Source organism: Callithrix jacchus, chromosome 10 (assembly GCF_049354715.1).
Source record: "Callithrix jacchus isolate 240 chromosome 10, calJac240_pri, whole genome shotgun sequence".
NCBI lineage: Eukaryota > Metazoa > Chordata > Mammalia > Primates > Cebidae > Callithrix > Callithrix jacchus.
In genome coordinates this window covers 99042869-99060291 of record NC_133511.1, presented here as the reverse complement: position 1 = coordinate 99060291, position 17423 = coordinate 99042869, and the positions used below count along the sequence as shown (strand labels likewise).

At 44.2% G+C, this 17423-nt stretch overlaps 1 protein-coding gene across 8 annotated transcripts in view; it reads right to left on the bottom strand.

Moving 5' to 3' along the window:
• Nucleotides 1-2314: 2314 nt before the first annotated feature.
• The window catches only part of KIAA1549L (KIAA1549 like), a 293593-nt gene continuing 278484 nt past the window's right edge, over nucleotides 2315-17423 (bottom strand). For all 8 annotated transcript variants that reach the window (XM_035262322.3, XM_054240744.2, XM_035262326.3 and 5 more), the window contains one exon: nucleotides 2315-8514. In XM_035262322.3, coding sequence (XP_035118213.2) covers nucleotides 8233-8514 — 282 coding nt within the window. In that variant the 3' untranslated portion in view covers nucleotides 2315-8232. The remainder of the gene's footprint in view (nucleotides 8515-17423) is intronic.

Here is a 17423-nt window from a genome sequence, read left to right as displayed (position 1 = left end):
TTATTGGTAGACCCTGTGCCCCAAATCCAGCTGTTCTCAAATGTTCCCTAGGCAAAGGCATCTGGTGGTTGCCTGATTTTTCACTAAGTTGAGTTGACATGATGGGGATATAGCCTCAAGGGATGTGGCTTCCACAGACCCTGTAGGTCTCCCAAAGGCCTCTCCCACCAGGACTGAGGAACAGAGTGATGAAGTAGGCACCAGAGGAAAAAGCAAACTCTTATATGTTGAGTGAAGGCTCATCAGAGTCCAGAGGCTTGGAGGACAGGTTGGTGGTGAAACTGTTATGCTAATGAGACTTTATTTCAATTTCAGTGAGTCCAGTGGCCTCTACCCAAATGTGAGTTTGTGCATGTGCAAATATTAACACTGAAATGTTAAAAATGTGATGCCAAACTGTGCAAACCAGTGTTGGTCATAACCATACCTCCAAGTGGTAATAGAGAGACTCAAAGCAATTGTCTCCTACTGTCTTAGTCTGTTCAGGCTGCTATAACAAAATACCATAAACTGGGTGGCAACTTATTTCTCACAGTTTTGATCTGGGAAATCCAAAGTCAACGTACCAGCAGATTTGGTGTCTGTGAGGGCCTGCTTCCTGGTTCACAGACGGCAGAAGAGATGAGGGGTCTCTCTGGGGCCTTTATTACATTATAATAGCACTAATCTCATTGATGAAGGTTCATGACCTAATGACCTCCCAAAGGCCCTACCTCCAGATACCTTCACATTGGGGATTAGGTTTTAAGACATGAATTGGGGAGTGGGGGTGACACACACATGTATCTGTAACACCTACTCATCGGTGTACATTTTACCAGTGGTTGACCCTCAGTGATGTTTCCATTACTTGTTTCCACACTCCTTCGTAGGTAGATTCTTTCTGGTTTCTAGTGGTCAGCAGAGCTCGTGAGTTGGATGCATGACATTTACTCAGATGGCTACAGAATGTCCTTTGGAAGAAGGATGTTCTCCTATTTATGATGGAGACTCAGCAAGGCAAAGCTGGGTTTTCCACAGCCTTTTCCAGCTTCCTGGGCTTGTCTGCCTCCCACTGGTGGTACTGACATAGGCACCACCACTTCCTTTTACTTGATGAGTTCATTTGCTTTGAAAGCCAAGAGCAACCAGGGTCCAGGAGGAATAAAAAAAAAGGGAAAAGTAGGGAAACCATCAGTTCTTGGACCTACTTGTACTGCTCTCTGCAATGGCCTTCACCCCATGGTGAGCCTCACAAGAAGCATCCTGTAGGGATTTCAAGTTCATTTCTCATCGCAGCAAGATGGTGGCTTTTGGAATGCCTTTTGTGCATATCTGAGCCCTCTTTACAGAGAAGCAGAGAGTGGAGTAAAAAAATTGCTCCTCCAGTCTCTGAGTACTTTCTAAGTACATGCAGAGTATTGGAGCAAATTAGGCTGCAGTGAGAAGCGTACCATTGTGCTGCCTAAGCTTAATGGATCCATAAAAGCCCCAGGGTTGTGACTGACCACCAGGGCACAGGGACTCCTTAGAAATTGGTTGGTTTGACTATTTTCATTGCAAGAGACAGGCTTTCTTACCTTTGAAATCTCCTTGGCCTCAAGGCCACTTCTTACTCAGTATTCTGCCCTCTTAGAACTTTGAATATGGTTCATCATGGTCTCTCTGAGTCTTGACCACCCAATTTCAACACCTACTTCTAACAGACTCTGTCTCTTGGTATTTCCTAGAGAGATCATCCAGTTGGCCTAGCCCATATGCTGAGCTGCATTTTTGTGGCTGGTCAGCCTGTGAGCTTGTGGTTCCTGGGTTGATGTCTCTCCTGTCGTACAGGTGGAACCAGAGGGCAGAGCAGGCAGCACCACATATGTTCTCTGAATAGGGCTGAACATAAGGCAGGCATCAGGACTGCTGAGACTCACACAGGGAGGGACAGATGGGTAGTCTTGGGAGCTGGTGTCTCATACCACTGCTTTTCTTGGACTCCTTGGGAGCCACTGACCTGCATCAGACTTCTTTACACTCTGAGACAGGAACCTAAACAGACATTGGCTTCTGCCCTGTGTTCTGCTGACCCCAGAACTACATCTTTCTTTAGCTGCTAAGTCATGGATAGGCTGAAACTGCTTCTCCGAGGCCTACGGATGGCCAGGGGTGAGCATGCTTTTTGGCCCATGAACTCATCACCCAAGCTGGGATGGCTCCTGAGACCATATTGGGTCCTCTAGGACTGGAATGGTTCTTTAGTAACCCCCAACAGGCACTGTTTTGTGGCTGGTTTATGAAAAGGACTCCATCTCATCATCTGGAGGATGTAGAATGAGAAACAGGCAGGTTTTAGGGTATGAAAGCCTTTGTCGTTTTATTTTACAATAAAAAATTCTAACAGCATATGAACACTCTGTCCCTGGCAGAGGCTAAGGACGTACAAAGTTCATCAGAAAGCAAAGCATTAAAATAACAACAGCTACATTCAAAGCTTCTGCTCAGTACTTTGCCCAATGTGTCTAACATGGTTTTAAAGACTCACCGGTCGGGGTTTTGCACCCAGAGTTAAAGCACATGTACAGATACTTACATATCCTCCAAATCATAGACAACAATGACAGTAACAGCAACTCCAGATGAGGCTAGATCTGGTGGGCAATTTCAAATTTAGGAATTTCTTATTTTTCCTTGGCAAAGCATTGTGTCATGGAACATGTGACAGTATAAATTCAGCAGACAGGAGGAGCTAAAATATTTTCCTGGATAAAACTGAATTACAAAACTAATAATTTAGTAAGAATGCCTTCAAATGCTTGTCAAACCATTTTCAGATACATTATGCTGTGTGTTCCTCAAAATCACCATGGGAAGTACAGAGGGTCTTATGCCCATTTGACAGAGGAGGAATCAGAGACCAGTCTAGGATATTTGCACCTTTTTTCAAAATTTCCAGTCCATTCATATGTCTCTGATTCTGTCTGGTACAAATCTTTACTCAGTTTCTGTGTGAGATGGGGGGTGAGTTTAAACATAAGGAAGAAATGAGGAGAAATAAGATGAGGCCACAATTTATATCAAATACATTAATGGCCTCTCTCTATAATTTGCAAGAGTCTGACCAAGGTCAGAGAATGAAAACGATCAATTTTTAGATTTCATTTATAATGGCTCTCACTGAAGCATGGTTTGACCAATGGAGACAGATTCTCCATTTTTAAAAAAACCTGCAGAATCAGAGCAACTGCATATCTTCTAAAGTAATATGTTTCTGGCACAATTATATTTCCTAAATAATTCTTTTCAGAAACACCTTACATTTTAGTACTTACCACAGGCTAGGATTCTGTAACAGTTTGCCTCAGAAATCAGGAGGCCTTTCAATTCTCAGGACATTAAGTTATTATATTCAGAAGGTCAAAGCCACAATAATATGTTTCACTTGAAACCAATTTTGTTTCAAAAGACTCTGTTGAGGGGCTCATTGGTTTTCTCATCCATGCAAGTATGTGGCCGTGAACCACATTAATAGCACCTGAGCTAAGATCATGCAATTCAATTTACAAGTATTTATTGTCTGCTGAGCAAGACATTGTGCTAACTGGGCCTTGGTCAGAAATCACTTCTTAGACCCAGTGGCTGTATCAATAACTGGTGTTAGGGTGAGAAGTGGCTGGGGCAGCTCTGGTCAGTCTAGCAGAGTTTCAAGTGTGTGCATCCTCACCTGAGGTACAAGTGAAGATGCCCTTTTCTCTCTCTGTGGTAGTATCTGGGAACTGCTCTCCGAGTACTGGCTGCTGTGCAGCATGGCATCCCAGGAGTACTAGTCAGTTCCAGTGTGTAGTATGTTCTTTTTGAAGGTCCTGCCACTCATGCCCCTTCCTCTGGGTCCCAGACCCCAATAAAAGTCCCTCCTGAAAGGGTCAGTCCAAGGGGCCATGCTTAATGACCTGACCCTACCTCCTTGGTAACAACTGATTGGACAGGCACCTGACCCCAGGGTGGCTCACCCATAGGCAGATGAACTAAACCAATCAGATCCTCAAAAACTTGCCTTAGAGGGTCACAGAGATGCTAGTCAGACAGTGGTGGGTACTGAAAAGGACAGGTTGTGCAGTGTGGGTTCTGGAGTGGATTTTTCAGCTACGTATATGCACTAATGAGAAAGCTGGTTGGCCAGGAGGAGCAAGAGAACCAGGCAGATAGGCAGAGGGAAAGAGAGAATGAAGTCCATGAGGACAGAGAATGTGAGAGCAAGAGCGAGGGTGGCTCGCTCCATCCCTTTCCGGTAGGGGAGCCATGTTCTCTGTTTGTGAAACCTCCCTCTATTCTTTCAGCCACCGCCTGCACTTGACTGCATGTGAATGGGTTTCTAGTCCTCATAAAGCTCCTTGCCTGGAATACCTTTGAGGTTGGACTGACTGGCAGAATTTAATTTCCAACATTTAGACTCCAGTCAGTCCCTACTCCAAGCTAGATGACTCTCTTTCCTTAAGAGTATTTGGATATAGTTTGTAAATAAAATCTAAGTTTTCTTCTACTGTGTGACAGGAGGAATTTAGGATTAACTACAAATCCTGTTCTCAAACTTTTAAGGCAATATCTGCTATATTATTCATTAAATGTTGAGTGCCTGTGTGCTAAGTAGGAAAAAAAAGCTCATTTATATGTAGTTAGTGTTCAAATCTTTTGATCCATTTCTCTAATTTCTGCCTGTTAGAAAAAGCGTTTCTATTATTTAGGTATTTAAATTCCTCACCCCCTCCATTCTACTTTCTCTCTCCAAAGCAGGGTGTGTGTGTGTGTGTGTGTGTGTGTGTGTGTGTTTTAATCACAGATCTATTTCCTTTCTTCCATCAAGATTACTCAGAAATTACATGCCCTTCTGTTCAGTTCTTAAATCAACAAACTCACAATAAAACTTCTCCCGGGACCAGGGAATTGATTCTTAAAATAATCTACCCTGAAAGAGGAAACTCCTTGTTCTATAGATAACAGCCTCAATCTAATCATTGCACGAGCCTCAGGTCAAAGGTCTAAAGCCACGCAATAGACTTTTACTGCACCACTGGGTCCCCTGCCCCGATGCAGAGCATAGACTCTGCTGCCTCGCAGTGACACAAAGTCAAGGGCTTTCCTGCCTGCCTATTGGGATCCTCGGTGCTGAGACAGGAATGCACCCCCACAGTCTTGAACAGCAGCTCAGGACACCAGCACTGTTTCTTTGATGGTACTCTCTGGAAAAAGGCAAAATGCATTTCTTTTTCATGAACGTAGAAAACTCATATCAAAACCAGCACTGAAAACTGTTTATTATCCCACAAATACATCGTCCTTTATACCCTGTATCTGAAGTTCCTATATACTCAATCATCTTTTTTCTTGGCAAGAACATTATGGAGTTCTTCATATGACCCTTACCATTTTCTTTAAACCTCTGGGCACAGTTAAAGAAATGTGTTGCTGACAAGCCTGCAGGCCACACAGTGAGATGGAAAGCAAGTTGGTTGGTGAACCAGCAGGCTGGGACTGGATCACTGGGCTGGTCACTCCACTTCTTGGTACTTCCGCTTCCTCCTCCAAGGTCAGCCGACGTCCTTTGTGGCTTCTGCGACTATCTAGGGGGTTCTCATGAACAGGGCGTTTGCTCATTGCTGCCTCCTCAGAGTTCTCTGGGAACCCTATCTTAAACTCCATGAGGCACTTTTGACCATCTTGGAGTCAGCTCTCCAGGTATCTGTCACCTCTATGGGGTTAGGAGATTCTTCAGAGAAGGGACCACATCTCAGCCACTGAAAATCTGACCACGGTGGCTCTGTCTCCCCATGAGTGGGAAAACAAGAACAGACTGATTTCTTTTCAACTTAAGCTTTTCCTCTCATCTATTAATACCATTCTTGAACCCATGGTGTGTAGTTTAAGAGAGCATCTGATTTGGCATGCTATATTTTTAGTTGTCTCAGTTGACTTATTCAGTATTTCCTGGGGCTCTGCAAAGACCACAGTGATTTGCGACTCTATCCTCTTAGCACTCTGGAGCCATAGCTCTGCAAACTGTAGACTCGGTCTCCGTAAGTCACTGAAACATCCACATTTCAGACACTGTCTTCTGAAATTTACATATATTTCAATTACAGTAAGGTCTTGAAACGTCATTTTCACATACAGTATTTCCAGGCATTTACCAAGTAGACAAAGTACTGGTCGATATCATTGCACTAATGAAATATTGTTATTGATAAAGCAGGACAATGTAGCTGATTTTATCAGACTCATACCATTTGCATGAAAAGGCTGAGTTTCTTTGGCTCTTTGTTCATTCAAGTGCATTGAATGCCTATGCGGATAGACGTAGGCATTGTGTTAACCTGTCAGTAAAATCTTGCACTGTCCACAGTGTTTTGCAAACTGATTTAGGTTTTGGACTACAACGACTGGCCATTGATAGAAATATACCATATATACACACGGGAATTACAAAAATACATTTTATTTATAGCTGATTTCTTTTTTAAGTAACAAAAAACTAACACTATGAAAGGTCAACCAGCATACTAAAAGGACACTACCTATTATCATCCGAACAAGAGACTTGTTTGGGTGTTCCATGACACATCATCTCTGAACATTCCAGAAAGGGCAATTTGCCATTGGAAAATAAAAACAACTTCTTTGAAAAGTCTGTGCTTTGACAGTTTGAACCTCCCCTTCTAATCAGTTCCATTTCTAGTCTTCTCTCAACTTTTAAATTTCCACCATGTTCTTTCAGTAAAGACCAAAGAAACTCGTGAGGACAATGGAAAGATGGGCTCAGAAGAAAATGGATACAGCTGAAGCTAGATGGGTCATGGGTGAAAGCAGGACAGGACCTCATTCTCCAACAGACACCAAGTAAGCCCCCAACACTGTGCAGGCTCTCACACCTGGTGAGGGAACCAGAGTCCCCAGTCTCCCTGCTACACAAAGTCAGTAGCTGTTTTGCTTGCGTTAATGGGTAGGCAGCAGCTGGTGCCTCAGTGCTGTGAGGCATTGTCCTCTACCCAGAGCTCTGGAAGCCAATTTGCCATGCCAGGCAGGGTGACTTGCAACATCATGGTCACAAGGGGGCCGCCCTGCCATTTCAGCAAATGTCTTCCTATGTCCATTAACTAGGGGGAACTGGCTAACTCCATACACTTTTTAAAAGGTTATTTACATTTACATGAAATTCAACAGCTTTTCTACATTCAGAAGCTTCTATAAACAGAGGCTGCGGCCTGGGAAGACTGTGGATCTACCACTCCTGTTTCTGACAGGGATCAATTACTATTTCCTTTTGTACCACTCAGCAGCACACACTGGACATCACTGTTGAGGAGACAGAGATTTTCTTGTAAAAGTTGATGTATCTATTATTCCAAGAAAAAGAGAAGCTCCATTCTCAGGCCACCTTCAGAGCAGGGCAAAGAAAACCCTCCACAAATAACTGTATTTCTTTTGTAGGATCCTAAAAGCTCTTAGCACCGATTCTGTTTCAGTTAGAGCCTAACTTGTAGGACACTTTTATTTCCAAAATAACGACACCCTTTTAAAAAAATCTGTCAACACAAATCCACCATTCCCTCTCATCTTCTCTCTTTCTTGGCCTTTGTTTAACTGATGAGGGAAACAAAGAGTCAGGCCTATTTATAGGCACAGCCATTGGGACTGACTTTCATCCAGTTCATTTGACTTTGAATATGAACCTAAAAAGAAAGGGCTCAGGTTTCTTGGCTGGAGTCGGTGTCTCCCTTACAGACCAGAGACGATTTTAATGCTCACGGTCATGGCTGAATGAGAGCACAGTCTGGTGCTTAATCCACACTTCTGCATTGCCTTTAACACAGAAACAGAGTTAACATGCAGAGGTCACTGAAGGTAAGAGCTATGTTCTCCCGCTTCTGGTGATTTATTAAAATGTGGCATTGGATAGCAATCTGCAGATTAGCTAGTGCCTCTCGTGACTAAGTCCATAGAGAATATGCCCACAGTTCAAACATTTGACATGAGAGAATATCAGACATAAGGCCCCAAGCAGGGACTTCTTGACGCATAATCAGCTGGACAAGCCAAGAATCTCGTTGTTCAAGACTTTTCTGTTCCCAGAAGCCCCATAGTTCACCTTTTCAGAAATGGAGGGTGAGAAAGAGCCACCCATTGCTATGCCTCAAGTCCTAACCGTAGGCATGGGAAACCCAAAGGCTGTGTCCTCAGAGTTCGGAAGTCCAGCGTCCCGCGGGGGCTGAGGCGTTAGACCTGGAACTCAAACATGTCTGTCTGCTTTTTGGCCAGCTTGGCCACCTCCTCCCGGATGGCCTTCACGAGGGCCGCAGTGGAGATGTTGGTCAGGGGAGCGTCCGACGGGTCGTTTTCTGCCAGGCTCTGCTGCGAGGCCGCTGCGGAGGGCGTGGGGGCCTGCTCCAGGCTGGGGTGCAGGTTGGCTGGCTGGCTGTACTGGCGAGGAAGCCTGGAGGGCGAGCTCTGCGGGTATCGTGATCGGGGGTAGGCCTCGATGTAGCCTGGGAGGGGCACCTGCAGAGGACATGGGGAGAGAAGGACAGAGCCCAGTATGAGGAAGGGGCTCAAGTCGCAGGACACACCCGACACTGGAAGCAGGAGGGGACTGAGGACATGGAAGAGGACTTAGAAGAGAATGGAAGCCATGTACCATTGTATAGATACAAAACTCAGGCCAGGTGCAGTGGCTCATGCCTGTAATCCCAGCACTTTGGGAGGATGAGGTGGGTGGATCACCTGAAGTTGGGAGTTCAAGACCAGCCTAACCAACATGGAGAAACCCTGTCTCCTCTACTAAAAAATACCAGCCTAACCAACATGGAGAAACCCTGTCTCTACTAAAAAAATACAAAAATTAACCGGGCGTGGTGGTGCATGCCTGTAATCCTAGCTACTCGAGAGGCTGAGGCAGGAGAATTGCTTGAACCTGGGAGGTGGAGGTTGTGGTAAGCCAAGATTGCCCCAACGCACTGTAGCCTGGGCAACAAGAGCAAAACCCCATCTCAAAAAAACAAAACAAAACAAAAAAAACCTCAGAGTCAGTTTGTTTAGAAAATAGGTAATCTGGACTCACTGGATATACCATTTGGATGAATTAAACAGGATTGGTTTTTTTTAATTGTACTTTGGGCTCTGGGGTACATGTGCACATCCTGCAGGATTGTTGCATAAATACATACATGCCACATTCCCCCCCGCACAGCCTCTGTCACCTACATCAGGCATTTCTCCCAGTGTTATCCCTCCCCATCTGCCCTGCCCCCTACTGTCCCTCCCCTCCTAGCCCAGTGAGTATTGTTCCCTTCCCAGTGCCCAAGTGTTCTCATTGTTCATCACCTGTTTATGAGTGAAAACATGTGGTGTTTGGTTTTCTGTTCTTGTGTCAGTTTGCTGAGAATGATGGTTTCTAGATTCATCCATGTCTCTACAGAGGCCACAAACTTGTTTTTTATGGCTGCATAGTATTCCATGGTGTATATGTGCCACATTTTCTTTGTCCAGTCTATCACTGATGGGTATTTGGGTTGATTCCAGGTCTTTACTATCATAAACAGCAATGCAATAAACATATATGTGCATGTGTCTTTATAATAGGATGATTTATAATCATTTGGGTATATACTCAGTAATGGGATTGCTGGGTCAAATGGAATTTCTATTTCTAGCTCCTTGAGGAATCACCATGCTGTCTTCCACTATGATTGAACTAATTTACACTCCCACAACAGTGTAAAAGTGTGCCTATTTCTCCATATCCTCTCCAGCATCTGTTGTCTCCATATTTTTTAATGATCGCCATTCTAACTGGCGTGAGATGGTATCTCAATGTGGTTTTGATTTGCATTTCCCTAATGACCAGTGATGATGAGCATGTTTTCATATGTTTGTTGGCCTCATAAGTGTCATCGTTTGTAAAGTGTCTGTTCACATCCTTTGCCCACTTTTGAATGGGTTAGTTAGTTTGTTTCTTATAAATCTGCTTTAGTTCTTTGTAGATTCTGGATATTAGCCCTTTGTCAGATGGGCAGATTGCAAAAATTCTTTCCCATTCTGTTGGTTGTCAGTTCACTCTAATGATAGTTTCTTTTGCTGTGCAGAAGCTCTGGAGTTTAATTAGGTCCCATTTGTCTATTTTGTCTTTTGTTGCCATTGCTTTTGGTGTTTTAGTCATGAAGTCCTTGCCTGTGCCTATGTTCTGAATGGTGTTGCCTAGGTTTTCTTCTAGGGTTTTTATGGTGTTAGTTCTTATGTTTAAATCTTTAATCCACTGGAGTTAATTTTTGTATAAGCTGTAAGGAAGGGGTCTAGTTTCAGCTTCCTGTATATGGCTAGCCAGTTTTCCCAACACCATTTATTAAACAGGGAATCCTTTCCCCATTGCTTTTGTCTGATGGATGTAGATGTGCGGCATTGCTTCTACAGCCTCTGTTCTGTTCCATTGGTCTATATCTCTGTTTTGGTACCAGTACCATGCTGTTTTGATTACTGTAGCCTTGTAGCATAGTTTGAAGTCAGGTAGCATGATGCCTCCAGCTTTGTTCTTTTTGCTTAGGGTTGTCTTGGCTATGAAGGCACTCTTTTGGTTCCATATGAAGTTTAAAGTGGTTTTTTCCAGATCTGTGAAGAAGGTCAATGGTAGCTTGATGGGGATAGCACTGAATCTATAAATTACTTTGGGCAGTATGGCCATTTTCACAATTCTGATTCTTCCTAACCATAAGCATGGAATGTTTTTCCATCTGTTTGTGTCCTCTCTTATTTCCTTGATCAGTGGTTTGTAGTTCTCCTTGAAGAGATCTTTTACATCCTTTGTTAGTTGTATTCCTAGGAATTTTATTCTCTTTGTAGCATTGGTAAATGGGAGTTTGCTCATGATTTGGCTCTCTGTTGTTGGTGTATAAAAGTACTTGTGATTTCTGCACACTGATTTTGTATCCTGAGATTTTGCCAAAGTTGCTTACTAGCTTGAGGTTCTGGGCTGAAACGATGAAGTCTTCTAAATATATGATCATGTTGTCAGCAAATAGGGACAATTTGACTTCTTCTTTTCCTAATTGAATACCTTTTTTCTTTTTTTCTTACCTACTCACTCTGGCTAGAACTTCCAATACTATACTGAATAGCAGTGGTGAGAGAGGGCATCCTTGTCTAGTGCCAGTTTATAAAGGGAATGCTTCTAGTTTTTGCCCATTCATTATGATATTGGCTGTGGGTTTGTCATAAATAGCTTTTATTATGTTGAGATATATTCCATCAATACCTAGTTTATTGAGAGTTTTTAGCATAAAGGGCTGTTGAATTTTGTCAAAGGCCTTCTCTGCATCTATTGAGATAATCATGTGGTTTTGCTTTGGTTCTGTTTATGTGGTGGATTACATTTATAGATTTATGTATGTTGAACCAGCCTTGCATCACTGGGATGAAGCCTGGATCATGGTGGATAAACTTTTTGATGTGCTGCTGGATTCAGTTTGCCAGTATTTTACTGAAGATTTTTGCATCAATCTTCATCACGGATATTGGCCTGTAGTTTTCTTTTTCAGTTGTGTCTCTGCCAGGTTTTGGTATCAGGATGATGTTGGTTTCATAGAAAGGGTTAGGAATGATTCCCTCTTTTTGTATTGTTTAGAATAGTTTCAGCAGGAATGGTACTAGCTCCTCTTTATATGTCTGGTAGAATTTGGCTGTGAACCCATCTGGACCTGGACTTTTTTTGGTTGGTAGGCTATCAATTGCTGCCTCGACTTCAGACCTCATTATTGGCCTATTCAGGGGTTTCAGCTTCTTCCTGGCTTAGTCTTGGGAGTGTGCAAGTGTACAGGAATTTATCCATTTCTTCCAGATTTACTGGTTTATGTGCAAAGAGCTGTCTGTAGTCATCTCTGAGGGTAGTGTGTATTTCCAAGGAATCATTGGCCATCTCCCCTTTTCTGTTTATTGCATCTATTCAATTCTTCTCTCTTTTCTTTTTTCATTAGTCCAGCTAACCGTCTATTTTGTTGATCTTTTCAAAAAATCAGCTCCTGGATTTATTTATTTTTTTGATGAGTTTTTTTGTATCTCTATCTCCTTCAGTTCCGCTCTGATCTTAGTTATTTCTTGTCTTCTACTTACTTTTGAGTTTTTTTCATCTTGTTCCTCTAGCTCTTTCAATTTTGATGCTAGGGTTTCTATTTTAGATCTTTCCTTGTTTCTCATGTGGGCCTTTATTGCTATAAATCTCTGGACACTGCTTTAAATGTGTCCCATAGATTCTGGTACATTGTGTCTTCATTCTCATTGGTTTCAAAGAACATTTTTATTTCTGCCTTCATTTCATTGTTTATCCATTTGTCATTCAGGAGCAAGTTGTTCAGTTTCCATGTGATTGTGTTTTGAGTGTTTTTCTTAATCCTGAGTTCTAATTTGATTGCGCTGTGGTCTGAGAGACTGTTATGATTTCCGTTCTTTTGCATTTGCTGAGGAGTGATTTACTTCCAATTATGTGGTCAATTTTAGAGTAGGTGTGATGTGGTGCTGAAAAGAACGTGTATTCTGTGGATTTGGGGTGGAGAGTTCTGTAAATGTCTATTAGGTCCGCTTGGTTCACATCTGCATTCAAATCCTGGATATCCTTGTTGACTTTCTGTCTCGCTGATCTGTCCAATATTGTCAGTGGAGTGTTAGTCTCCCACTATTATTGTGTGGGAGTCTTAAGTCTCTTTGTAGGTCGTTAAGAACTTGCTTTATGTATCTGGGTGCATATTTATTTAGGATTGTTAGCTCTTCTTGTTTGCACTGATCCTTTTACCATTACATAATGCCCTTCTTTGTCTCTTTTGATCTTTGTTGGTTTAAAGTCCATTTTATCAGAGACTAGGATTGCTACCCTGGCTTTTTTTTTTTTTTTTGCTCTCCATTTGCTTAGTAAATCATCTTCCATCCCTTTATTTTGGCTCTATGTGAGTCTTTGCACATGGGATAGGTCTCTTGAATACAACACACTGATGGGTCTTGACCTTTTATCCAGTTTCCCAGTCTGTGTCTTTTGACTGGGGCATTTAGGCCATTTACATTCAGTGTTAATATTGTTGTGTGAATTTGATCCTGCCATTTTGTTACTGGCTGGTTGTTTTGCCCATTAGTTGATGCAGTTTCTTCATTGCGTCACTGTTCTTTACCATTTACTACGTTTTTGCAGTGGCTGGTACTGTTTGTTCCTTTCCGTGTTTAGTGCTTCCTTCAGGAGCTCTTGTAAGGCAGGTCTTGCAGTGATGAAATCTCTCAGCAATTGCTTGTTCATAAAGGATTTTATTTCTCCTTCACTTATGAAGCTTAGTTTGGCCGGATATGAAATTTTAGGTTCAAAGTTCTTTTCTTTATGGATGTTGAATATTGGCTCCCACTCCCTTCTAGCTTGTAGGGTTTCTGCTGAGAGATCTGCTGTGAGTCTGATGGTCTTTCCTTTGTGGATGACTCATCCTTGCTGGTTGCCCTTAGGATTTTTTCCTTCATTTCAACACTGGTGAATCTGATGATTATGTGCCTTGGAGTTGCCCTTCTTGAGGAGTATCTTCATGGTGTGGTGTTCTCTGTATTTCCTGGATTTGAATATAGGCCTGCCTTATTAGGTTGGGGAAGTTCTCTTGGATAATGTCCTGAAGAGTGTTTTCCAGCTTGGATTCATTCTCCCTGTCACATCCAGGTATGCTGGTCAAGCGTAGATGAGGTCTTTTCATATAATCCCATAGTTCTTGGAGGCTTTGTTCATTTCTTTTCACTATTTTTTTTCTAATCTTGCCTTCTCGTTTTATTTCATTGATTTGATCTTCAGTCTCTGATATTCTTTATTCTGCTTGATCAATTTGGCTGTTGAAACTTGTGTATGCCTTGTGAAGTTCTCATGCTGTGTTTTTCAGCTCCATCAAGTCATTTATGTTCTTCTCTAGGCTGGTTATTCTAGTTAGCATTTCGTCTAACCTTTTTTTCAAGTTTCTTAGTTTCTTGGCATTGGGTTAGAACATGGTCTTTTAACTCAGAGAAGTTTGTTATTACCCACCTTCTGAAGCCTGCTTTTGTCAATTGTCAAACTCTTTCTCTGTCTTATTTTGTTCCTTTGATTGTGAAGAGCTGTGATCCCTGGGAGGAAAAGAGGTGTTCTGGTCTTTGATGGATTCATCCTTTCAGCACTAGTTTTTTCCCATCTTCTTGAATTTATCTCCCTTTGATCTTTGAATTGGTGACTTTGGGAGGAATCTGAGTGTGCCTGCTTTTTGTTGAGGTTGGAGCTATATCTTTTTTGGCCTGTAGATGTGCTGCTAGGCTGCCTCGAATGCAGTCAGGCTGCTGGGTGGGTGGTCTTCCCCTGGAGTTTAGGCAGGTTAAATTGGTCCCGCCTTCCCAATGGCATCTTTCCTTCCCTGAGCTTGATCTTCCTGGTTGGGATCAAACTGGTGTTTTATCTGGGAAGCTCTCTAGCACGTGGGCTTCAGTTTGAATTTTATAGGGGGGAGGGGGGCTGCCAGGCCCTATGGACTGTTTCCCTGCTTTCAACTCTGCCTCTTTCTGTGGGAGGGGTTGTTCTGTCCCACTGGCATTAGTCCACACTTCCTCCCAGGTCCGTCCCAACTTGTGGCACCAGGCGGGAGCCATTGCTCAGATTTGCATTGACAACACATGGCGCCCCTCAGTCCGGCGGGGTTGCAGAAGGGATGAGGGAACCACAGGATCTGAATCAGAGGACTGAGGGGGTGAAGTCCCCAACCCTCTAAGCCGGCCACACTTTCCAGGTGTCTCAGTTCGCCATCCCTGGGCTGCACTCGCCCTGCTTCTTAGCTCGCCTTCCCTGGGCTATTTTCAGAATCCTACCAGTTCCACCGCAGTGAACCTGGCACCTCACTTGGAATCGTGAAGTCCTCTAGCCTGCTCTGTCTCATTTGGTGGGAGCTGCCTTCTGGTGTTGCCTCCTCTTGGCCATCTTGGCGCCCCTAAATAAGTGTTTTTAAACATTGCTGGAAACCTTAGGAATATATACATCTGAGTCCATATTTGAATCTACCTGGCTACCTTATTTTTATTACTATTATTATTTTTAGAGATGATGTCTCATTCTGCCATCCAGGCTGGAGTGCAGTGGTAGAGTCATAGCTCACTGCAGTCTCAAACTCTGGGGCTCAAGTGGTCCTCCTGCCTTAGCCTCCTGAGTAGCTCTTTCTGGGTAGCACCATGCCCAGCTCTTGGTTACCTTATTCATATAAGCACAATCCAACAAACAGAACTGTTTATGGACCCCAGAGGAACCGAGGGGTTTATTATTAATAATAATAACTAATATCGATTGATCCTGTTACTAAGGATTTTCCAAACATTATCTCATTTAGTTCTCAAAGCAATAACCTAGGGGGTAGGTATTGTTATCCTTACTGTGCAGATGAGGAAACTGAAGAGTGCCACAGTCTAAGGTGACAAGCTACCAAGACATGCTCTGCAGAGGTCTGTCTGGCTCTAAGAGCTGGGATTAATCACTGCATTACAGTGTCTTGAATCTGGGATATGATTTTGGTTTCTTGAAAAATTTTTCTCTCTATCAAAAGTGGAAGACACAGGCCAGGCACGGTGGCTCAAGCCTGTAATCCCAGCACTTTGGGAGGCCGAGGCGGGTGGATCATGAGGTCAAGAGATCGAGACCATTCTGGTCAACATGGTGAAACCCCATCTCTACTAAAAATACAAAAATTAGCGCGTGCCTGTAATCCCAGCTACTCGGGAGGCTGAGGCAGGAGAATTGCCTGAACCCAGGAGGCGGAGGTTGTGGTGAGCCGAGATGGTGCCATTGCACTCCAGCCTGGGTAACAAGAGTGAAACTCCGTCTCAAAAAAAAAAAAAAAAGTGGAAGACACAGAGTTCTATGCTTAAAATATGTAAACTTCCAGGAATAAGGACAAGTCAGTAATTTTGAATTTAGAGTCAATTCTCCCACAGAAACAGTGGCACATACAGGGATGCTGTTCCAGAGTGGTCCACAAAAGACCTTCATACCCCATGATGTTAGTTGGAACACTACAGAAGAAGCACTCACGGAAAGCAGAAGCACAGGGAGCTACGGTGAATGAAGCATGTGTAGAAGGACTGGGCAGCTTAGGTGAGTTTGGATTGAACAGGGTACCTCCAGGAAGATGTGGTGGCATTCTGGGCAAAGGGAAAATCAAATGCAAATCATCAAATCAAAATGTATGGGAGTGCGGATGGCAGTGGCTGCTGCCATCACACTGGCTGAAGCAGGGCTGCACGGGTAGGGGTGCACACTCCATGGAGCCAGTGAGAGCCCTGCCCCTTCTGAGTTGGAGCAGGAGCTCCCCCAGATGCTGCTGCAGCCACCCAAACTTCAGCTGCAGACCCAGGCCTCCTGCTCTATAGAGTAGGCAAGAGCCCTGCCCTCCTGGGTGGGGCTACAGCCACCCAAAGTGCGCTGTGGATTTGAGCTTCCCTGTGGTCTTGGAGAGGGCCAGGAACAGGCAGGATCTGCCCTGGGTGCAGCTACAACCACCCCACCCAGCTGCAGACTGGGCCTCCCCCTCCATGCAGGCAGGAACTAGGGATAAGATGGAATCCTGCCCCTTCTGAGATGGCAGGGCTGGAGCTCCCCAGGTACAGCTCCAATTACCCTCCCAGGCACAAGACTGGGCATCAGCCAGCATCCTCAGCATCTTGGGAAGGCACCTCCCTTCCTGCTGCCTTGGGGGTGTCTGCTTCTACTGCCTGGCCTCTCTCCTCTCCCTGCACAGGCTCTGACTTCTGAGTGGGGTTGCAGCCAAGCCCCTCAGGGCCATGAATGGCAAGGGGTGGAGTGGACAGACAGACTCCTGGGCAGAAGGGGGCAGGTCCCTGATAAGGCCCATCTTCAGGAGGCCAGGGAGGCCTGAAGGCTGGGGGTTAGGCTGCCAGTTTTCAGGCTAAAGTGGGGACTTGTGGTGCCTCTTCTGGGCCTACCCATGGCCACTCAAGGACCAATCAGCACGTATTTCCTCCCCTATGAGGTCCATAAAGGCCCTGGGCTCAACCAGAGCAGAACAGAGGACAGCCAGAGCAAAAGGCAGAGAATAGAGAGACTAGGGGAGACCAGTAATGGAGAGGAGTTACCCTCTCTGCTGAGAGCTTCAGAGACGTGCAGAGATGTCTGAACAAGCTGCTTGTGGAGAGGAGCCACCCTATCCAGGGCCTCCTCTCTGCTGAGAGTAGCAGACAGTGGGATGAGGAGTGGGTAGAGAGGAGCCACCCTCTCCAGGGCCTCTTCTCTGCTGAGAGCTGAATACTCCATGGGACAACCTGCCTACAGAGAGGAGCTACCCACTGTGGGTCTCCTCTGAGCTGTTCTAACACTACATAAAACTCCTTTTCATCTTCTTCATCTTTCATTTGTCTGCATACCTCATTCTTCCTGGAAG